The sequence below is a fragment of the Rhamphochromis sp. 'chilingali' genome, assembly GCF_963969265.1.
Source record: "Rhamphochromis sp. 'chilingali' genome assembly, chromosome: 3".
NCBI classification, from domain to species: domain Eukaryota; kingdom Metazoa; phylum Chordata; class Actinopteri; order Cichliformes; family Cichlidae; genus Rhamphochromis; species Rhamphochromis sp. 'chilingali'.
Window position 1 is genome coordinate 33,680,822 of NC_137931.1, and position 25,022 is coordinate 33,705,843.

The 25,022-nt window shown below is 40.1% G+C and overlaps 1 protein-coding gene across 1 annotated transcript in view; it reads left to right on the forward strand.

Moving 5' to 3' along the window:
* lpp (LIM domain containing preferred translocation partner in lipoma) overlaps positions 1-25,022 on the forward strand; it is a 185,657-nt gene that overhangs the window by 57,719 nt on the left and 102,916 nt on the right. The window contains exon 4 of the mRNA XM_080877289.1: positions 7,083-7,276. Coding sequence (XP_080733415.1) covers positions 7,087-7,276 — 190 coding nt within the window. The 5' untranslated portion in view covers positions 7,083-7,086. The remainder of the gene's footprint in view (positions 1-7,082; positions 7,277-25,022) is intronic.

Here is a 25,022-nt window from a genome sequence, read left to right on the forward strand (position 1 = left end):
CAAAAATATACAAACAACTTGTCTTGTGTGACATTTTGCATGCTCCTGGGGTCCCCTGTTAGTGTGGGGCCTTAAGCAGCTGCTAAGTCTGCTTATGCCTCAGGCTGGCTCCCTATAGAAGTCTATGAGGGGGAAAAAACAGCTCTTGGTTTCCTTGATGTGACCTCCGTAAACACTTTCCTGTTAAGTTTTTGTTTTAAAATCTCCAGTGTCATGTCCTATTTTAAGAAAATAATGTCCATTTCTTAATAATAGTTTGGTCCCATTAGCATCAAAAACATAAAGTATGGCGTAGCTTGTTATTAACAAATCACCTTTGATAAATGCATGAGTTATAGTGTCCCATCACTTTCTCAGTCAGATCTCATCACATCTTATTTCAAAGACTCAGCTCAAACCCACATAACAAGACTTTGATAACCAATGTTTGAAGTGAAAGTGGGCACGTCTATCCATTATATACATTTTGTGGTCGTGCCTATTGCAGACTTTACTCTCATGGCTCCGGGTGTAGATTTCATCAAAATGACTTCAGACTGGTATGCGCTGATACCTGATGCCTTCCAAGTACAATCAGTCGATATTGAGCAGTAGTAAAAAAAAAAAAGTAACAAGGTAACAGTGAAGTTTTTGAGTTTTTGTCCATCCATCCATTTTCTTCCACAGTCGCGAATGCATTATCAAATACCAATGCACTCAAATCTGCCAGGTTCAGTATTTATCTAAAAAGGATTAAATTACAGTAATCCCACCCACCACAGCAGATTTATGATCATCTTTTTTAGGGTCTTCCAGCTTCTTGTTTTGGTTTCCTGGGCCATGATGCTTTGCTTCACTCTCCTCAGTTTTTTTAGCTGTCGAAAACTGCGATGTAGAAGCTGCTAGAGCATTTTAAAAAAACAGAAGCTTGTGAACTGTGTGTGTGTGTTTTCTTATCTTTTTTTTTTTCCGATAGGTTTTCGACATGTGATTCAGCTCGCAGCCTCAGAAGAGTTTTTGCTAGAAAGCATGTCATCCTTTATCCTCCCCCAAAAATCTCTGAACCTTGCCATATTATGTTAGAATTCAGCTCTCTCAGTGGTCCTCTTTGGATGGTTTTGTTTGATAGTTTCCTTGGTAGATATGAAAGACTAATGCAGCAGAAGCACCTGCAGCAGTTCCTCAATGACAGCTGTAAAAGTGCAGCGGAACAGCTGTGAGAAGACAGCCCGGCTGCCGTGCCCCCATAAAACAAACTGTTAAGCACGGTGTCACCGCTTTGTGAGTCATCCTGTAACTGCCCCGGCTATCAGAATTGATTTTTCTTCCATGAGCTCCAATAGTGTTTTTTGTGACTGCGAGTGCACCTTCAGTGCGATTCCTCACTGTTTTGGTTGTCTTTGTGTGTTCATTTATACATGTTTTCTTCCACTTTGTGTGTACATTCTTATTCCAGAACACAGAAAAGGAGGTACAGAAGGGCCTACTATAACAAATTATCTTCGTTATGGTAGAGAAAGGCCTGAAGTAGGAATTGCAATTGGTCCACGTGTTTAGTCAGAAGATGTTTACAGCAAACCTTCATATACGTATGTCCTGTACTGCAGAAATTGTAATTGTGTGGTTTTCCTCTAGTTGCTTTTATTTCCTCCCACAGTCCTAAGACTGTGGTGTAGACTGTGGGTGTGATGGAAACTGCAATGGCGTGAATATGTTCATCTACCTGTTATCGACTGATGGTCTGTCCAAAATAAACCCCCTCACTTTCTCAAGCTGAAAGGGGAATTCCCCTGATCGTACAAAACAAAGTGCAGTTACAGGTGTGAAAGAGTTGCACGAGCACTTCTTGAGGGCAAAGAGGGAATTGCACAAAGTGCATCATCAGGGTGACGGCCATAACTTAAAAATAAAAGGTGGGAAGAAGCTTGAATGTCTAGCAAAATGGCCTGTGGTTAAGTTACACATCCTAGGTTTGAACAAAAATAAAAATAGCCGCCGTGTGGTTCTGCTGAACTGTTCGTGACCATTTATTGAAAAATATGTCCATCATGACAAAAAAAACGATAGTTTGACATTATTTTTTGTGACATATCTGCTGTTCCAACGGTTGGTGCTCATATTAAACATAACCAGAGTATCACACATTTTCTTATATTGAGTAATCCCTGCATTTCCTTTCTCTTCTTGGACCCCTGTGATGCCACTGAGTGGGATTTACAGCTTACTAGAAGCCCCACCCACCTGTCATTTAAACTTTATTTGTGAGGAGCAGCCAATCGTAAGAAAGCTGGCTTAAGTTATGTGGAGTTGGTCTTAAAGGAGGAGGAGCTAAACAAATCAGTGGAAAATGCTCCTGGAGAGAGGACCTGAAAGCAAAGTGCAGAGCAGAATAAACTGATCACAAAAAACAAGTGAAACAAGAGAGGGTGGGGCATCGTAAAGGAGGGATATCAGACACAGGTATAAATAAAATACCCATCACACAGCAACCATCATTTCATCACTCTACCAGTGTCACATCATGTAATCAGGACTACAGGGAATACTTCTGGATGTATTCAGGATGATCATATATAATAACCATATTTTTGATACTGAATTTGATTATTACAGCCCACACGGGTTAGAAGAGAATGACTTTATTGTCAATATGAGTGGACAAGTTGCCTTTGGTTCACCAAGTCACAGATCAGTTCATAATAAATATACAGTCATCCACATACCTTAATAAAGCTTCAGTAAAATTATAAGTAAAATACATCACGGCAACTACTAATTGCATTTGGCACAAATAATTCCTCATACACAGTATTAAGCTGTACAGCACTAAACAAGAGGCGCAGCACAGTTAAAACATGATTGTGATCACACTGTGGTGAACACAGGGTCAGCAGCAGGGAACCGCACCCCTATCTGACACACTGATCTTCCACATTCGTGTCTTCTAACAGTTTAGGCAGACCTCTGGTTTAAGCGTCTTTAGTCTTGTGTGGCTCATAGCTGATAACTTTTACTCTGTACTGCGTCTGTAGAGATGAGGCGTTGGGAAAGACTGGCCTAAACACTTCCTGTCACTGAAAATCATAATCACTATGCACGCATGTCATAGTTGACGCACTTTAATTCTAATCAGATCAGTTGTTAGATGTGGAAACCTTTTCATCTCTCTGTATTTTTTGTATATTTTGTGTCTCGTTGTATGTCACCATTTCAAGCCTTCACATAACGGGCTCTGCTGGAGTTCCTTGCCACTTTTCGTGGTCCTTTTTCAGCACTGAGTGTTTATTAGACAGGTTTAAATGTAAGCTGCCACTGCAGTAGATGGCTTGTTTGCTTCCACCCTCAACCTCATCTGTGAAAAAGCCAGTCTTCTGTTATTTACACAAAGGAGAAGCTTTGGACTGCTGAAGTACATTTCTGAAATAAACTGCTCTCTAGAGTAGACCTTGAATGGATAAAATAATGGCACTTTAAGCCATATGAAGAGAGTGTGTGTTTTTCAAATAGTTTATTTGTTCATGTTTTAAAAGAAGGGGGGGAAAAAAATCATTTGACAGATGAAATGCTGAAATTTACGCATACGTGTGACACGCCCGCGTGCAGCCTTTTTGAGCTTAAAAACCCCCCGCCAGGGTGCCTCCGGGGTAAACTGCATCACAAGTCACTGAACCATATTGATCATAGTCAATTAATATGTAGCGCACAAAAGATTGCGAGAAGACCTGCTGAGGAAGACTGCTGCTATGAAACGGCGCACTCCCATCCAGACAGTCTCTAAAGCATCCAGGAAGTGGCTTCGCTTTGCAGCCCTGAAACCTTAAAATCGCACGCCGCTCCAGAGCACTGTTATTAAACTATTTTTAAAAAGAGGTCACATTTTTTTTAAACACAATCAGAGATTTTTATTCGAGGGCAGTCCTGAATTATTATTTCAGTGCAGTCGTGATTTTCTGTTTAAAATGAAGGCCGCTGCAATTTATAAGCCTAGCTGATCGCACGCGTAATCTATGAATCACAGGAATGATTATATGCTGAAGTCATCAGTGAAGTGGCTTCTGTGTTGTGCGCTCGGAACGGCACAGAAGTCACTTGTTTTGCAGAAATTTTATTTAAAATAACAGATGTGAGTGGGTTTAATGTGCACTTTAGGGCCCAGTATCCATAAAGCGACGCCCCGCTGCGCATTATTTGCCATCGCCAAAGAATGCAACCACACACTGACACAGAAATTTTCCTTTCAGGATGTCACATATTGAGTCTTACTCACACATCCTAAGATCATTTCTTCTCTTTCCCTCCTTTTCCCTTTCAATTCATCTTTTATTTTGTTAGCCATTTGAGCATTGGGAAATGAAAGCATTTGCATTGAAAGGACAGGTGGGTGTGAGACACCAGCGAGCGTCTGAATTGTAGCATTAAGAGCATGAGAGAAGGGAGGGGGGGGGAATCAAAAGTAAGAACCATTCAGACGGCAGGAGGAGCAGGGATTTGAGCAGATATTAAAAGATGATTGTGCGTGGGCTTTTACTGCTGTGCTCCGGAGAAAGAATGTAAACCCTGTATCAGTCAGAGTGAGGATAATAAACAGTAAAAACATCAGAACACAGCACAACAAACACAAACAAAAAGAAGGATGGGGAAAAGCACGCCGTATAAATAGTTCAAATATTTCAAGTGATTTCAGAATGCGATGGTGAAATACTGGAGGTTTGTGTCCTCAGCTGCTGCAAGTTCCTCCACTCTGTGGTGGTCTTCCCTTCACTGGAACTGTGTTACCGACATGCATGTTAAACAAAAGCATCGGTTAGAGGTGAGACTTGGTGCCATTTTGGAACATTTTGATAAGTTCGACTCTCATGCACCAAAAACAAAGACAACAGAAGCAACATGAAATTAAGTAATAAGTAGTCAAGTGTTGTTTCTTTGTGTGTGCGTGCGTGACTGTGGATCATTGTTCTGTCATTCCCAAACACTCATCTGATCTCATTTTTGACAGCTACATCAACGCTAAAAAAAAAATCATTGATGGTTACATCAGGGTTACAGCATTTTTCAATACTTTTTCCTCTTCCAAAGTCTTTTTGTTTTTAAAGTACTTTGTTGTTTTCACCGCTCTTTGTCTCTCATATCACTCTTTTGATTTGTTGATCTCGTGCCGACATCGCAAGCAAGTGCGCAAGTAAAGAAAGCGAAGGCTCAGAGTCAGAGTTCAAAGTGATTTCCTTTCGACTTTAACGCTTGTTGTTGCTTTATTAAATCGGACACTTTGCTGCATGTCAGAACACGCTGTTTATTGCCTTGTTTTTCGTTTTACAGCGTAATTCTGCCAGACGCTTTCAAGCAGACTCCGTCGTCGGGGAGAAAAAAGTAGACGTGAGCTGTGTACGCTTATAATTGGTGTAACTTGTGCTGCATGTGGATACAGTGGCCTCAGTCACTTCTTTTATAAAGCAGAAACGGTGACACATAGGTGTTTAATGCAGCAGGTCGGGTCTCACTGAAACTGTCAAACTCACATTGAACTTGAGCAATTTAAAGAATGTGAGTAAAAGCACAGTTCGTACTGCTGTCATGTAAAGCTGGGGGTAAATATTCAGATTTTTAGTCGTGCTTGCAGGGCTAGGGATGGATGTTTGGAGACAGAGACAAAAGCAAATGGTAAATGGATTTAGTTTTTATATGGTGCTTTCTACTCATGCCCATTCACACGCATTCATACAAGCACTTTTTTCATTGCTAACGTTCATACATGGTTAGTGCACCCATCCTGTTGCCAAATGTCAGCCAAAGGTGAAAGGGCAGTCTAAGGGCAGGGTTTCTGTTTCATGTTATAAGTAGGGATGTCCCTAGTGACTAAAATCCCGTCCACACGTAAACGCAGAAATGAAGGAAAACGCTGCTAGGAACATGCCAAAGCAACAGGTGGCGATATATTCCTAACCTGTAGAAATGTTGGCCAATCAGAAGTCTAGAAGCCTCGGTGGGAAATAGTAAACAAAGCTGGGGCATAGAAGCAGAGCCGAGTTGTATGTAATACGTAAGCATTTAAACACTGCAGAGAGTACAATTAACAGTATTGTAGAAATTAATTTCACCGAAACAATAACGTGGCGCACAGTGTGACGTCAAAAAAGGCGCACACCTTTGACGCTGCGTTTTCTGCGTTTTCTCCGTTTTTCTCGTCCACACCTAAATACAAAAACTGAGTTTTCGAAAATATCCACCCTGGCAGGCATTTTTAGAAATCTCCGTTTTCAGTGACCGAAAACGCCGTTTACGTGTGGACGAAAGGTGCAAACGCATAGAAAAACCTGCGTTTTCAAAAATACCCGAGTACGTGTGGACGTAGCCTAATTTTCAAAAAATAACCAACTAAAAGTAGAACACTCCTGATCGCAATACATGGGTTTTAAATATTTAAGAGCATTTTGAAACTGTTATTGATGTTATCAAATTATATTTTAGTTGCTCCTGAAATGTGTGGTCGTTGCTTCATCTATAACACACGCAATGTTAGTTTGCCGACTGTGGCTGATATCAGCCGTGCTTACTTCATCCGATTAGGGTCCACATGTTGGTGGACCTTAAACCTACGGTTGGGCTTTGCTCTATTAACATCACTAGTTTACTTGACAGTCCTTCACAGTAGTTTTCTACATCAGAATGCTTCAGAACTGACCTGGTTAGCATGTCTTACTTTGGACCTTACTTGTTTCCACATCACTCGGAGAGAGTGGCGCAACGTCTGTGGGCTCCTGTGTTACAATTAGTTTTACAAAACGAGTTCAAAAAGTGAAGAAATAATCATGTAAATGTAGTAATTTATTACTGCTTTACCAATTTAGCTGGTATCCATACACTTAGCATCATTATTTGTCCTGTGAACAATATTAATGCTCCCGCTTGCCATTGCAGGCTGTAATTTGAGAAGTAAAATCTCCATTGTCTCTGTTTCCTCATCGAGTATGCATGCAGAGAAACCTGCGCTTTGTCACAGTTAACGTTACACCCCACCCGTTAAATTTGTTGTCCCACTTTTAATTTCTGCATCACTATTGAGTTTGCAGCCCCTGACTTTTAATAACTCTGTGTCCCCTCCTTAGAACCATGTGGAACCCAGTGAGTGAGCAGACAGGACAGGTGACTGCCAGGATGGAGACCACTCCATCTTTGGGTAGTGCGAGCATCTCCGTCTCGCAGCAGCAGGCACCTAAGAAGTTTGCACCTGTGGTCGCCCCCAAGCCCAAGTTCAACCCTTACAAACAGGTGGGAGAGGCCACACTCTCCGAGCCGGCAGGTAAGCACACAGTCTTCAAATTGCTTCAACTAAGAAAATATCATTATCTTACAAAATAATTAAAATGTCCCACTTTGCAGCGTTTATTAGTAAAATGATATTTCTGTTGTTAAACTCTGCACTCTCCATGTTTAGTACTCGCCCATATTTCATCTTCTGCAGTTAGCAGTAAACCCGTCCTACCCTTACAGTGGTTACAAGTGCAACAGAGTACATATTAAATTTTACTGTTGAGTGTCTTGGGCATTTCTTTATTCAGCATTATATTTAACAGTTACTGAGACAGAAATCTAAGTGTTAAACTGAACTGCTTGTTCAGTGAATATTCCCATGTGTACTTGATATTGATTTCCATACAGTACAATTCATAAAACATACATACGATATAATTTCATCCCTAAAAAGCTCTGACACTAAAACATATATGACGTGATGCTAAACGGCATTTTCTTTTTTATCTTTTTCTTGTTCACTAATCACTAATATAATAAAGTTTACTGAAGTATGGAGCTTACAATACTCTGGCTATGATGTGTTAAGACTGAATGGAAAGTTCAATTCAATTCAGTTTTATTTATATAGCGCCAAATCACAACAACAGTTGCCTCAAGGTGCTTTATATTGCATCTTAAAGACCCTACAATAATACAAAGAAAACAGAGAAAACCCCAACAATCATATGACCCCCTATGAGCAAGCACTTTGGTGAGAGTAGGAAGGGAAAACTCCCTTTTAATAGGAAGAAACCTCCAGCAGAACCTGAGAGGGCTCAGGGAGGGTGGGGGGCAATCTGCCACGACCAGTTGGGGTTAGGGGAGGAAGACAAAGACAAAGACACGCTGTGGAAGAAAGCCAGAGATTAATAATAGGTAATGATTACATGCAAAGAGGTCTATTAACACATAGTGAGTGAAAAAGGTGATGGAAGAAGAAACACTCAATGCATCATGGGAATTCCCCAGCAGCCTAGACCTATTGCAGCATAACTAAGGGAGGATTCGGGGTCCTAACTATATCCTTTATTAAAAAGGATGGTTTTAAGCCTAATCTCAAAAATAAAAAGGATGTCTGTCTCGTGAATCCAAACTGGAAGCTGGATCCACAGGAGAGGTGCCTTGAAGCTGAAAGCTCTGCCTCCCATTCTGCACTTAAATACTCTAGGAACCACAAGTAAGCTAGAGTAAGCCCACAAGTAAGCTTACAGTTTCAGGGTGAAGTGCTCTAATGGGGAGATACGGTACTATACGATTGTTAAAACAAGATGGTGCCTATTCAAGACCTAGAAGTAATACACGCATGAACTAGTTTGTCAGCATCACACTGAGACAGGATTTTTCTAATTTTTGAAATATTGCACAAATGAAAGAAAGCAGTTCTACATATACTAAACTACACGTATAACTCCAGGTTTTCTCACAGTATTACTAGAGGCCAAGGTAATGCAATCCAGAATAAGAATCTGGTTAGATACCATGTTTCTAAGAATAAAATCTAATAGATAAAGTTGGGTGTCATCTGCAGCATCTGCGGCACTAAGATCTAGTAAGGCAGATACGTTTTCATTTATTATGTAAGTGCTAAATTACACACATGAGTTTGTTCACAGGTGTGTAAAATACCAAACACTTCTTTAGCCATTGTCAAGATGAAAGCCAACGTGATCTACAGTCACTGCAGCACAGTTGATGAGAGTGCGGCTGTGAAAAAACGTTTGCACATTATTTGGGTGACCTGTAAAGGATGCAGCTTAGCCCGAGGAAGTAACCTGTGAAGAGTGACACAGAAAAGCAAAAAGTTTCCATAAGGCATCTGCTCACATTAGAAAAACATATTTTTAAAAGATGGCAGCTTCACCTCGTTTCATCTGCGCCGGCTTTACCTGTAAAACTGGAAAGTTGGACATGTTTGACTTTATAACTGCTGCACTTTTATACTGGTCCAGTTTAGGTTAAGAAATTATACCTGATCGTTAAATCATTCATTAACTGGAGGCCAAGCTTATGCAATCCAGAGTGAGAATCTGGTTAGACACCATTTTTCTAAGATTCGTAGAGCCGAGTACAATAATCTCAGTTTTATCTGAAGCAGAAAATTGGTGTCACGGGTTGCCGGGCAAGCCGTCTGGTGTGGACCCAAAATGCAGGCACTGGCTTGATGCGAGTGAGCGTTTTATTTACAACCAGCGATATACAAACAAAAGCGAGAGTGGTAAGGACAGCACTAAGAAATGACCTGAACTGGGGGAAAATTAAAGAACAAATCTGGAACACGCCACATACAGGAAGCAACGTGGGATGAGGGCAGAGAGACGCGGAGAAACGCCAACTAACGCATACGAGCCGACAAAGAGCACAGACCGACACCCACTATATATACACACACACGCAATGACACACAGGAGGGAAGCACAGCTGATCCTAATGGACGTGATGACAGGAAGACACAAGGTGAACACAGTGTGAACAGACATAGACCATCAAAGTAAAACAGGAAGTACACTGTTTTATAAACACACACTGAAAGACACGAACACAACACCGGGATACAACAAGACACAAGAACCAAAAAACCCTAAGGACTGATACCCAATCAGAAGAAGCTAGAAAATAATAACAATAAAGTCAAAACGCTGGGTCAGCGACCCCAGGACCATGACATTTAGAGGTCATCCAGATCTTGATATCTTTAAGACATTCGTGCAGTTTAACTAATTGGTGCGTGTTATCTGGCTTCATGAATAGATAAAGTTGGGTGTCTTCTGCATAGCAGTGAAGATGTATGCTATGGCTTCTGATGATACTGCCTAAGGGAGGTGTGTATAATGGAAACAGAATGGGTCCTAGCACTGAACCCTGTGGAACTCCATAATTAACCTTAGTGTGTGAAGACAATTCTCCATTTACATAAATAAATTGGAGCCTATTGGATGGTTATGATTCAAACAGCTGCAGCACAGTACCTGTAATAGTTACAGCAGGCTCTAATCGCTGTAAAGTATTATGGGCAACAGTATTAAACACTGCACTGAGGTCGAGCAGGGCAAGTACAGAGATGAATCTGCTGTCAGAGGCCAGAAGAAGATCATTTGTAAACTTTACATTTATAACCATTTCTGTACTGTGGTGAGTTCTGAAACCCAACTTTAAATAAATCATAACTCTGCAGATGATCTGTTAGCTGTTACAGCTACTCTTTTGACATTGGCCTATAATTAGCTAAGGCAGCTGGATCAGCTAACGGTTTAACTACTGCCAGCTTGAACGTCAGTGGTACATAACCAATGCTACAGCTGCTTGTTCAACAAATATTCCCAGGTGCACTTAAAATTGATTTCCACACAGTATAATTCATACAATGTACATACAACATGATTTTCATCCCTAAAAACCTCCTTGATGAAAGACTATGATAAAGAGCCTTTTGTTTTTATTTATTTATTTGTTAGTTGGAGATCGGTTGATCATATTTAGGATTGAAACATTAATTAATCGTAGGACTTTTGTAGGACTGGGGTATAAAAGACACATTGATGATCAATTGGAGAAAAAGAGTCTAAATAAGTAGTAAATACTAGTTAACTAGTTAATATTAAAGATAATATTAATATTAAAGAAATGATTGCAAACTGAATTTAGATCAATATTAAATAGATTATGTTTAGATTTTTAACCATTCAAACTGCTTTTATGCATTTTTACTTGCACATTCATACAGGATCTTGTTTTAAGAACTTTATATTTGACACCCAATCAGGATGAGTTATAGATTGATGCAGGAGCAGTGGATCGAGCTGCTGACCTTCTGATTACCAGAATAGCCTTGGTAAGGCTTACACTCAGGGCTTCATCAGGTGTCCCTGAACCATCCCTTAGATATGCTACTATGGGCCCGGGAACTTCCCATGATGCACTTCAGTTCCTCTCGGCTCCCTTCTTTTCATTCCCTGTGTGTTTATATGCCAGGACTCCTCTCCTGTTTAGTTTTCTATGAGCTGGTGTTATGTAAATAAAAAATGAATTGAACAGACGACCCGCTCTGGCTCCTGAGCCACAGCTGTGCACAGCTGCTGTGTTTGGCTCACAGTGTGACTAAACACCTAAAATTAGCCTCATGAAAGCGTCTCTAGAAACTTTTACAGAGGTCTTTCACATAATCAACCATCAAAGTTGTTCTGACCTTCTTGTTGCTCTTAGATTTGGAGAATTTCTAGGTAATGTTTGGGTTATTATATCATCCTGTTCTGTAGTCCTCTGTGAAATGGGCGGTTTTATTTGCTTTATTTTTGAGTTTCCCTTAAAAACTGGATAATTCACCAGTTATCGCCTGTTTACAATATTGAATTTCTGGTTATTAATTGTGGCAGAGGTGTTTTTGCATGTCTAATTTACAAGCAGTGTTGGCAGTGTGGTTTGCAGTCAAGTGTGAGCGCAGGAAGCCTTGTGTTGTCTGCTTTTTTTAGGTCCCCTGGGAGCTGATGGCTTGTTTTTGTGAAAAAAAAAAAAAAAAAAGACTCTAGTGCTGCAACTTCATATGCAATACGTGTTGAAATGTAAGGTTATAATTAAGATTGTTATTAAGAATGTCATGTTATATAAAGATTATTTAAAATAAAGCTAAAATATGTGGATTCCACTTTGACGTGGAGTTGCTTATAATAATCAATTTTCTTTTTTCTAAATTCATATTCTTCAGTAGAAAAAGGAAGCAAATGGAATTAAATCTGTACAGTGTGCTGTATATTTTTACCTTTATAAAGTCATACTTTGCATTAGCACACGTTTTCTACAGCACAATAATAGGAAGACGTATGCAAATTGTTTAAAAAATCTTTTTGTTTAAATAAGAGAGCAGACGAGAACACAGGAAGCGGTTTTTTTCTTTTACTGCCAATAAATAACACTGAAACCTGAAACATTATGACCTACTCAGAGCTACTTATAGACTTTTTAAAGGAATTGATGCTTTTATTTTGCATATGCTCCTATTGTAAAGACGGAGCTGCAAACACAAACAATAATATTCTCTGTCCTCACTTTCCCTTCCAGTTATGTGTTGTAACGTGAAAATTATCTAAACCTCTGCCCTCAAACCCCCCCGAGAGCCCTAGATTTCCAAAACAGGGGAAACGGTTATGAAATTCACCAGGACGAGAGCACACTGTCAGGCTGAAAACACTGCTGTCTGTAGGGGTTTGTGGTTTGACTTACAGACCGTCTTGTACTCCAGATGTTGGTGGTGTAAAATTGTTCTTAGATGGCTTCTTTTTGAGCTCTGCCCACCATTTGAGAAAAATAAATAAAACAACAATTGAAGCTTTAAAGCAGCTTTTAAGCTTTCAAAATCAAAACTCTTTATATGCTTCACACAAGGTGACACGAAGCCCTTTTCGTAGAAAAAAATTAAGGTAAGAGGAAAAAAGCTGAAGGTGTCATGAAAAGACACATTGAGTACATTCCCTGTACTAATATACAGTTTCACCTTTTATTTTGTCCCTATAATTGTGTTATAAACAAAGAACAGAGAGAGCTTGTTTACTTGATCATCAAGTTTTTTGAAGTCTGAGAACAATTCTTGTAATTCTTATGAATTCTTATTGTGATAATGGGCAATTCTATAACATTGTTTTAATGTACTTGCACTTAAAATTTATATCTGTGTCCTTGACTTGACATCTTTAACCGCAGAAGCTGCATTTATTGTTGTTATTTCCCCACTGTATGAGCTAGAGTATTGAATGGAAAAGACCCCAGGATGGAGCCTTGAGGAACACCACACTGCTCTTTTACACACGCAACACCAAGCTTCATCACTTCATTTCACACATCAGTGATTCTGTTGCACAAAGCAGACCTTGTTCATCTTTAAACTTTGAAAGCCAACATGACCTACAAAGCTGAAAAAAATGTTTGCACACCATTTGGGTGGCCTGTAAAAGATGTAGCTTAGTAGAAGTAAACTGAAGAGTGACACAGAAAAGCGAAAAGTTTCCATAAGATATCCGCTCGCATCGGAAAAACATATTTTTAAAAGATGGCAGCTTCACCTCGTTTTACCTGTAAAACTGGAAAGTTGGACATGTTTGACTTTATAACTGCTGCACTTTTATACTGGTCCAGTTTAGGTTAAGACATTATACCTGATCGTTAAATCATTCATTAACTAGAGGCAAGGGTCAACTTTACTGCTGTTGGATTATACGGCACCCATCTTCAAACTCCTGCCCTCAGTTTGATTTCAACTATTACACAAGCTTCATCACTTCATTTCACACATTAGTGATTCTGTTGCACTGACAGCATCTTTCCAGAGACATATAAACGCCCGCCAAAGTAATCAAACCATTGCTGGTACATTATATTTTCCCAGGAACGCATTTTGCCATGATGACAGAGACAGACTCACATGGTGAAAATAGCAGTTGTGACAGATTTGGTGAGGTTAAGCTGATATTTGTGAGATTAAATTTGGTGATATGTTAATTTTTTTCTGTGCAGCCAGACTGCTGCTGGTAAGTCACAGATATAGAAATTTGATAAGATTAAATATAAAGAAAGAAGACTCATGTTGAGGTTAGGTGAAGTGTAACTGAGAAAGACTGGGTCTGAGACGTCATCTAGGTTTGCTGTGCGTTGCTTTTAGAGCTGGTTGTGCAGCTCTTTGGCTTTGTAATCATCAAATCCACTTTCTCAGATCCCAGAGAGTCATAACTGGACAAAGTTTTGTCGTCCTTGCTGGCATCTTTTCGTTGTCGTCATTATCAGCAGAGTTGGTTGTGCAGTGTGTTTGGTTGGGGTGAAGGAAGATGATGTGGAAATGTGTGAATCCCAAGTAGAGTGAGTCTGGGAAGAGGAACTGGAAGCGTGACCTGTGAGCAGGTTGTTAACCATCCTGCTGAGTGTCAGGTGCTTTCTCTTATGTCTGACCAGTGGCTCTTCACACTTTTTAATATTTTTTTAATGTTGAAGCCCATCAGTAGTCATTCCCACCTGTCTTATTGATTTAAAACTGTATTTTAGTTACTGCATTAGAATTACCTGAGCAGGGATGTTCCAAAGCCTCTTTAGCCTTCTACCAGGAGGTCCAGGATTGATGTTGGTAGGGCTGAATCCATAAGTTTTGCCCATTTTGCTCATCCAGATTAATCCAGCCAGATAATCCCAGTAATTACCATGGATGATTCATGCTTTTAAATCTGTACATTTTGGGAGAGTTCTGATAAACTTACTCATTTGTAAGAGTCACTGGCAGCACCAAGGTCTGGCTCTTTTTCTGAGTAGGAAGTAGGAAACTTGCTACCAAGTTTAGGATGGTTTGTGTGCTCTTTGTCCTTTTAATCCTCCTAGTGTTACATTTGCCATAAAAAAGGTCCTTAAATGTGTGGTGGTTTGAGACAACGAGCGTGAAATGATTATTTTCAAAGTTTTAAATGCCCAAGAAAACATTAGATCTTTTAGATTAATATGATGCTGCTATAATGACATTAGTGGGATCTATAGGTGAGCTTTAATACAATAGGCCTGCCTTTAATGCTTGCTTGTTTATGTTGCATTAATTAGGAGAAAATATGTCAGGAGATCAGCTGTGTGCATACAGAGTGCAGCAGAAGAAATGTGTGTTGTTTTAACTTAAGACTTTTACTGAACATTTCCAATTATAAATTGTATGGAAAAAGACTTTGAATTGGTACAAATCTTAAGAATTCTCTTTTTAAATTATGTACGTCACTGGTTTTTCATTCAAGCCCTTACTTATTGTTGTGATCGCCTTTCCAGTGTCCAAATTCCAGCGCTACACCACATAGAATAAATGAGGCTCAGTTTTGAGTATTGATTTTTTACCCCAGCCCACAGCACTGCTCCTTCTGTAAATTAGCAAAAAAAAAAGAAGAAAAAGGTTTTTCATGGCCAGTTTATGATTTGCGGCTCCATTAAACCCTTGAGATTTTAAAATGTCACTTCACCAACATTTAATCCACACCCATAGCCACTGTCTTATTTTCTGCGTTATGCATTGTCCGGGTATTAAGAGGATTAATGAAACAATATGAAGAGGCTGGGAATACATCTGTACATTATATAATAATTGCAGTGTTGTACTTTGTAATGTAAATGTTTTACTCTGCTGAGCTGAATGAGGTCAAAGTGACCCATGGAAACCTGACCTTTCAATGTCACTTTTTACTGCATTTACATAAACTGGGAAAACTGTCAAATAGCCTCTTCTTCTGCAGATGTTTCCAGCTGCTCTGGGTTTAGTTTTATGTGACACTGTTGATTAAACATCTATAGGTTGCAGCATCTTGCAGATTTTGCAGAGTACTGAGCTTTCATGGGCTGCTTAAGCATTCCCCTTTCCATTAAAACATTTAGAAATGACACTCGATTGGTTGTTGTCAGTGTTTTGATCATGCAAATATGTAAAGCCATCTGCAGACATCTCCACTTGTCAGCGGATAAGACGTCTTTATGAACAGATTATCTGGGTGTCTCCTCATTTATCTGTTTAATATCTGTTATATCAAACGTGGGGACTGCCTGATGTAAAATTGAGGATTAGCATAAAAAATTAGGGACAAGTCAATTTGGCACAGCACCCTGCTGTCCCTTTTGTCTAGCAGGGGCCAGCATTGGGGCTGGAATGAGCACTCTGAGGCCATGTTTACTGTGTGCAGACGGGGTGGCAGACAGTTAGCCAAACCTGCATTTAGATTTTATTTATTTAATTATTTTTTATTTGAGGATCACTTGTTCTGATTAAAGCCCCAGAAAATAGGAAGTGAAAGACATATATGTCTCAGACAAAGACTCAAAGTTCCTTCCAATAAAAGATTTTGGGGTTTAAGTTGATCTCATATGGTACATGCACTGTAGGAAGGTTTGATTGTTTTTTCGTAGAGCCACTATTGCTCCAGTTTTTTTTTTTTAATGCCGGCTTTTACGCCGGAGCTTAGCTTTAAAGATTTATTTTTGCAAATTTTTTTAAAGGTTGTGTGATTTTTAAAATCACGATGCAACATCCTGTGGGAGAGGTGGACAAAATATGATGAATAACTGTACAAGGTAACGCAATCCACTGCAACAGCTCTGCAACGAAAACTACTCCTCTGAAGCATATTAGGCCCAGCTTTGCTAAAACGGTATTGACAACAGTGTGTCATTTAATGGGTGCCGTCAAGCTCTGAAAATAGTTTAAAAAGCCCTTGTGTTATTGATGTAGGACACTGCGGCCTTTCCTTAAAACCCAGAGGAATAAATCATTATATTTTATGAGAAGCGGCCTGTTTTAGAGCTAATGTTCTTCTTTGACATGTTTTGCTTTCATAGTCATAGAGCGAGGTATGCTGGTTAAAATGTTTAGCACTCGTGCAGCTGTGCGAACAGATGAAAACATGCTGATGACGAGTCAGTGTCCGCTCAGCGCTCCCTGGGACTTCTCTGTTTCGCTGTAACCTACGCGCGAGAACGGGATGGTAAACGTGATGTTGAGGACAGAGACCGTCCTCGCGACACAGACCGGAGATTTGCTTTCTGCTGACTCTCTTCAGATTTCACACCAGGGGTGTCTTTTGAATTTTGTCTTGTGCCTTTTTTCTTCACATTCCAACTCTGACACTATTTTGAGAGGCGTTTCAGTCGTTAGAGGGGCCTTGTCGTTGATTCACTGCTTCGTGCAAACAGCTGCTCTGAAGTTCTGAAGAATGATCTTACTCAAACGTTCAAATGGGGATTTTTTTCCCCCTCCATGAAATGAATGTAAACATGTATATGGTGTGAACAAAGACTGTCAGACACAGCATGGGAAACTGAATCACTCTGGAGTGAGTCATCATTTGCATTTCCATTCAGAATATTTCAAATATTAAATGCTTTATAGTCTGATTGATGTGAAGCGATAGCCCCAAAACCACAACCTTTTGATACTGAAGTTATTTTGCGTCAGTAACTTGCTGTAATGTCTCATAATGTCTTTCTGCTTGTTATCAAGATAAAACTTTTTGTGCAGTGGGCTAATCATAGTGAAAGTTAAACATCTGAGAAGTGCTGTTATTCTGCTGTTTAAAACAAAGAACTTTTTCACGTTAAGTTACCAGAAACCTGCTAATTGTTTGCTCAGAGCAGTTCCAAAGTGTCGAACATGTGCATAAGCTGTTTTTATTCCTCCCTGCTTGACTGGCCAGAGGCAAACTGACTACCGGTTGTTATGTCAGAGTCCCTCATGGGTGTCACCAGGAGAATTTACAGGAAATCCACCACTGAGTGTGTCAGTGTCCCCGTAGATACCACAGGCTCCAGCTCACAGCGCGTAACAAGGCTACTTTTATCTTAACTGGAACACATGCTCTACTTCAGCTACTTGTTGTGTGTTTTCTGCCGTGTGTGCAAAGTCTTAACCGAGGAGAATCTTTCTGCTTGGAAGTTTCGCGCAATGTTGTTTCCTCCGTGCTAACGATATTTATTTCAGTGTGTATTTCATCGGGCTATAACAGCCACAGATTTTTAGCGTAATCTTACAAGTATGAGACATTTCACTTCTCTAAATCTCACGGCTCGTCCTCAGAGTTTGTAGTATTGCTAAAACGGTTTTCTACATATCCTGTCTATTCTTTCATGGTTGTGTCTACATAATGTAAGGAAGTTTGACTGCTGAGTAAGATCTCGAAAACTGAACTTGCACATGGGAACTCTTGGCCTTCTAGTCATTCATAGTTTAGCTTTGGATTTTATCAAATAACAGCAATAATAAACTTCATCATCCTTAAAATGATTACATTTCCTTTGTACATGCTGTCAAAAATTCAATCCAAAAATGAGAAATTTACATTTTTAATTTACATTTTTTTCTGGGCTAATGCTAAATGCAGCAGTGCTTTTATTTGTTCAATCGGACATTCTCATAGCCCAGCATAATGTATGATAAATGGACTGGTTCTTACATAGTGTTTTTCTACTCTGCTTGAACCCTCAAAGTGCTTTATACTACAGGCCTCATTAACCCTTTCACACACACCCATTCTCTCTATGCCGAAGAGCTTTCTATCGAACATTCACACTCACGATGAATGCATCGGAAGCAACTTGGGGTTCGGTATCTTGCCCGAGGATACTCCTAAGCTACAGCCACCTCTGAGCTTAAACCAGTTGGTATTTCCGGGCGGCCCATCCGAGTACTAACCAGACCTGACCCTACTTAACTTCTGAGATCAGAGGAGATCGATTGTGCTCGAGGTGCTTTGAAAGACGATGATATTGATGCCAAGTTTCCATAAGCATTTAGGCGTTTCGGCACTCATCATTAACGATCCCGAATATCTGCACTACCTGTGATCAGTCAGCTGATAGATTGGCCCAGGTGATTTGTTTTATCCCGCCTGTGTCCGGTTTGGGTGGCACCAGAAACAGCCAAACATGCCAAGTTTCAGGTTTTAGGATCCTACGATATTCTTATTGCAGATGAGAGATGTGTTCTCCTCTAAGCTTACGAGACATTGAGAGCAGAAGGCCTCTAGATCAGTTGGCCTCTTTTGGACCCAATGGAGCAGCAGCTCTGCACCGAAAGTGTTCTTCTTTTTCTTTTCCTGTTAGGGTGATCTCTTCCGTTCTACGAAGAAAAACAATTTTCAGTTTGTTCGACTCCTATTCTTTTGGTCATACGCCCAAACTGTAGATTCATTGGCATTTTCCTGTAGCTCTAACCCTGTGGTGACCCCAAATCCACTGTGTCTGCAAATCATTTGCCAAACATGGTGAGCTTTTGCTTTTAGATGCTGTCGTGTCTTTAGTTTTTGGAGCCAGAGCAGCTTTGTGAAACATTGACCGTCATCTATGTTGGAATCCAACAGCCTGCTGGGACTGGCAAAAATAAATACTGATACCAGAGTCGGTGCTCATTTTTAGTGATGAATGAAGCATTTCTCTGTGAAATGACTAAGCAGACCAAAGATAAAAAGGAGAAAAAAATAGCAACTAATCTATTTTCTATTTTCATGGCATTTTCTTTTTTCTCACACACGGTGTAGACTTCTTAATCAACTGTAATGGAAGGGTAGCTGTCTGCATATTATTACACGTTCAGTGTAGCTGCACAGTAATAGAGTTGTATGCATAACATAATTGCTACTAATATAATACTTCTTAGATATATTCCTAATGCTTGAGAACAAACGTTTTATTCTCCAAGCTCGTTGGTGATTCATTATGTGCCGCTTTTTGTATGAGTACTCCGTCGATGATATGATTTGATGTGGCATTTCCTTTGATTCACTATGAGCACATGACATTCTGATCAGTATTTGGAGAGAGCACTCAGCTCCTCCAGTTGCTGTGTTAGATTAACTTCTTGTATTGGTGCTTTAAACATCTCTTTAAACGATTAAAGATGTTTCCGAGCAGCTCAGTGACTCAAACGCGTCAGGACACCTAAGAAGTTACATTAAACATCCATTCAATTTAATTACGCTTAAATTTGATTTTAACATTTACGGTCTTCAACTCTACTTGTTGGCTTTAGAAAAACCTCCTTACGAATGTGTCATTTTATCGGATCGCGAAGCCATGTGTTATAAGTTAAAGTTGACGGCACAACTCGTCGCGCACAAGAACCGGCTCGTCTGCAGGCTTACAGCCGATTGTCTCTGTGAAAAGGTTTCACGTTATGAAACTGGCAGAGTTTACACAGCGGTGACTTTCTGCTGTGACATTTGACTCGCTTCATTTACTCGCTCACCACTTTGTTTAGAAGAAACGACAGCAAAGCTCCCCTCTGCACCTTTGATGAATCACGCTTTTGCTCATCACAAAACACTGCTAACAACACATCTTAAGACGCTAATTGTTCAGCCCATTTATCGTTTCAAGCGTTCACCTTTCCTCAGTATTTGTTTCTTTGCTTTTGTGCGAAAACATAATCCGCCTATTGTTCCTGATCGCAGTTTTTTTTTCCTCCTGTGGGATTTCTCTGTAGAATAGCAGAAGCCAATTTTGGTCTGCTCCTTTTACACTTAAAACAAGTACATCTCCAAAGACTTCAAATCCCTCCCTTGCATCTCTAAACCAAATGAAGTCGTAAATCACTCTTCTATACATATCATGCTAATTAGGAACAGGGCTCAGCTGCTCTTTACCAGCGGAAGATGGAATAAAACGAGTCCATAATTATGTCAAAACAATGTGCTCTCAACCTCTTCCACAGCACATTTGGAGTGGGTATGTGGAGATAAAACATGTGGACTTGAAATACTTTTTGTCCATTTTGTCTGAGAGGGATTATGTATTTGCTGCTCAATAAAACAAAGCTTTTTTTCCTGACTTCCCTTTATTTGGAATATCGGTTATTTCACATTTGTACAGACGTAAAAGACTGATTTTAGAGGATGGGTATTGTTAATGTTCTTAAACTTTGGCCACCATGTGTGGACCGACACTGGATCACTGTCCTGCATTGTTTAGGCTCAGTGCAGCATGTGTAAATGCTAACGGACAGCAGAGGCTCAAGCATTCAGCAGTAAATCAAGTTCATATTGTGGGAGAGGATTTATGTGCTGCGCGCCCAAATCGCTCTTTCCCTGTATTTTAGGTTTCCTCAGTTTGTGCTCTTTCTGCTTCAGACTGTTCTGTTTGCAGAAATGTGGGCTATGTTATGCGAAAGGCAGTTATATTCTTTGCCAGGCTTTGTCCTAAGTCCTTAGAGGCCAGATGGCCACCGCTTACACACGTGTAACTCTGATAATGTTGTACATATGTAAATCTGAAAACATATGCTCAACAATCTTCCTGCCCCCACAGAACTGACTAATCCTTAGTCCAGATCAGAAGTACTACAACAAACACTCACTTACAATCTGCAAAGATTCTTTTATTCCTCTGCTGAAATCTCTTATCTGTAACACTTTTAACAAGAGCATTCTGAGACTTCACACCTCCACTGCTGATAATTCCCTCCACAATATGCATGAATGGAGTCTCTGAAACTAGAAGGAGATCTGCATCTGTTCTGTGATATTTTCTTGAGAAAACTGAGTTGATTTCTCCAGTTTTTCATTGTTTTTGAAGATATAATCATTTTTTGTCATCGGGGGAAATTTTCATGACGCTTGACTAGTTTATCGTGCAACTCAAATACTGAAATCTTTCCATCCGTCCATCTTCTGACACTTACCTGTATTCAAGTCACAGTTTAAGCAGAGACACCTGGACTCGTCTCTCTCCGGTCCAAGTCTTAAATGGGATCCCGAGGCCTTACTAGGCCAGCCAAAATATGTCGTCTCTCCTCGTGTCTTGGTTCTGTCCTGCAGTTTCCTACCAGTAGAACAGAAACACAAAAATTCACCCAAGCATTCGAGCCAGGTGCACGAACCACCTCAGCTAGCTCCTTTCGAGCAGAGCCCAGACACCCTTCAGTGGAAGCTAGTTTCCGCGGCTTTCATCCTCAGTACCCCCAGCTCACGGCCATATGTGAGGCATACGAATTTAGATCGACTGACTGGTAAAACGAGAACTTCTTCTTTATGCCTTGCGCTCTCTTTACAACAACAGACCAGTACAGCATCCCGGCAGAAGATCCAGCAATTCATCTGTCAATCTGTCGCTCCGGTCTGCCCCAACGTGGTGAACAAGACCCTCAAAATTTATAACTCCTCCATCCGAGGCACAGAAGCTCCTCTCAACTACATAATTTAGAAAAACTGATTCAAATCCACGCAGACGGGATAATAAAATACACTATACTAAAGAGAAGTCGCACGCATACATTCAAGAATGAGTCGCTCACAATTATCAGTATTTGAAGTGTTAATAAATGTATCACTTAGTTAAAAACAAAAGTTAAATACAAGTCCCTCAGCGTCACAGCTGGATCCATCCGCACCCCTTTGTCACCCCCTTAACAATACTCAGGGTTCCCAATAACCAATTACACCTCTTACGGCCTCTCAAATAACTTTAATCACTGATTAGGATTCCTTGTTCACAAAGCGGCTACTTAAAAGTAATTGCTCAATAAAGGGAGGGGAAGTTGTCGTATTAAGTAGGTGTTCCTGCTGCTTCTCTCATTAGTGCGCACTTGGAGCTTTCATCTCCCTATTGTCACAAATGGAGTCAGCTTCATTCACAGCACAGGAGCCGTTCTCGCTCTGTCTGCTTCACACTGCTTAAAAGCCTAACGGCATTAGCACAGCTCAGAGCCGCTGAACAGCGAGTGCTAAAACCCGTGTTGTCGTTTTTTTGGTTTTTTTTTGTTTATTATTAGAAATAGAAAGATTGAGTCCCATGGCTGACACCAATGGGACAAAGTTTTTGTGGACAAAGATGTTTTGGATTCGTCATTTCAGGAAGCAGAAACCCAGGATTTGATTTGTAGCGTTGGGACGTCCAGGTTCACAGTTTATTTAGTTAGTTAGTAAGTTTAAAAAGTTCTTTTTTCACTTAATATGTTGGTGTTTAGCTGCAGGTGAGAGGGATTCTTTCTGATAAGGAAGACATGAAGATTTGACTGTGTGTATGTGTGTCTGTGGTTGAAAAGAAAGAGAAGTGAAAAATTTTAAAAATATTTCTGTTTGCACTGCAAATGGTGTTTTTAGTATGTAGATTTCTGGGTGAGACTTTCCCCATTTTGCAATATTTAAAACAACCACTGTGCTCTAATATAGAATCAAAATGAATATTACAATAGCCTGCTTCAGTGTTTTTGCCCACACTCTTACATTCTCCCTTTCAGCCCGGTCTGCCTACAGAAACTGCGGTTTACATTTTAATAATATTCATCCAGTTTACCACCTCTCGCTCTAATATTGACTCAGAGGCAGGAACTGAGTTCAGGAACCAAAACTAGAACTATGTCCTACAGGTCGTAGAAATATAAGTTAAGTTCCTTGTTTGAAGGGTTCTTGAGGTTGTACTGGAAAACTTGACACCAAGCCTACAGTTTACTGTCATTCATCTACCAAGATTATGCCAAAAGGAAGGAAAAAGAAGAACCCGTTAAATTTCTTCGGACTTAATTTGTGCATTGGTGGTTGCCCTCTCTGAATACCCCAGGACTTTATTCCTGCTATTTTTACAGTAATGCAGTTAGAATGATATGCTATGTATTTTAAACATGCTAAATGTGAATAGCACTTTGAACATGAGGCAAGCACGAAGGAATAACGATGAAGGGTATTAATATTTAGATAATAAAAGCATCAAACTGACTATTAAAGGCAGCCTTAATAGCTTTTGATTACACAGTGCTGTTGAACAGTGATGCTAAGGGTGGATCTAAACAGAGAGAAGCTATCGTCATCATGTCCATGTGACGAGCAACAACATTTAGACTAATGTGGGAAATCTACGTTGTAACTTGGGACCTGTTCGGAAACCCATTTAGCGCTACACATGGCCTTTTATATAACCGGATGTGCACCTCGCAAGAAACGTGATTACACGTCGAGCCTGTGAAGACTGAATTGTGTAGGCCACGGCGCCATGGTGCAGGGTTAAAGGGGTTTCCAGTTATGTCTTAAGTTCCCACGTAGATTTCTAGCAGAAGTCTTAGGCCTCAATCACACAAACCTAGAGACCGCTCTGCAACCATCTAGCAACCACTGGTCACTGGACTGGTTGTCGACTGCTTGCTGGAAGTTGCTAATGGTCGCAAAGAGGCTCCTGCCCCGAAAACCACCTTGTGTCTGCTTTGGTTGCTAGCAGATTACCACAGTGGAAAAGACAGCTTGTCTGTAAACACTTGTAATTACTAGCTCGGGGAAGTTAAACTTTTTTTTGTTGTTGTAACCTTTAGAAATTATGTTGGCTTAAGATATTGTTTTACATATATAATGTATGGCTTCTAGTTGAAACCAATAAAGTCAGGAGTGTTTGAATGGCAGTGAAGATCTTCTGGTCTCAGGTGTGTTGTATTTTCAAGAGTAAGATCATTCCTCTTATAAAAGAATGTTCACTTATGGAAATGAGAGATAACATTACACGCCACTTAATTCGAAAGGCTTCTTCTTAAACGCCGTTTCTTTCTGACCCTGAATCAGCTGCAAACATCTCCAAGGCTGAGTGCATTTTTTTATGAGACAGAATGGTTTTCCTTGTAAAGACTACTGGGGGGTGCAAACTGTGCATGCAAAGTTTTTTTTCTTTTTTGAATTTAACATTAGCACACTAATGCGATTCACTCCTAAATGACTGGTGCAATGACGGATGGGGGAAAAGAAATTGGGTCAAGAGGGGAAATGGTCAGAAACATCCTTTGAGCAAAGATGCCTAATGACCCCCGTTCCTCCTCCAAGTCTTGCTTTCCACTGTTCCACGCACAAAGCTATAAAACCTTTTCAATAAAACATGATTCTCTGAAACATTTACAACTCGTGTTTCCTGAAGTGATGAATCCAAAACATCTTTGATGTTTGAGAGAAACGTACATGCAACTTAATGATTTAATTCTCTGTAAGCCACAAGTTACAAGTGACTTATATTCGGGTAAAAAGGATCCATGGTGGAGGGGAGGGCGGGCCGGGCCCGAGCCTTGTTGTCGAGCAGCATATTTTATTTTCTCTCCCAGAGGTTTAGAGGAGCTGTTACACTCTGGAGTTTTAGTGGAGGTCACAAGGTTATTATATAAACAATTCACATGGAGGGCCTCAAGTGCCCAGAGGGAATGTTTAATGCAATGCTCACAATTTCTTGAACGTAGTAATGCTCAAGACGCAGAAGTGTCCAATTTTAACCATGCTGCATTATCTCTCTGTCTTCGTTTCCTTTCC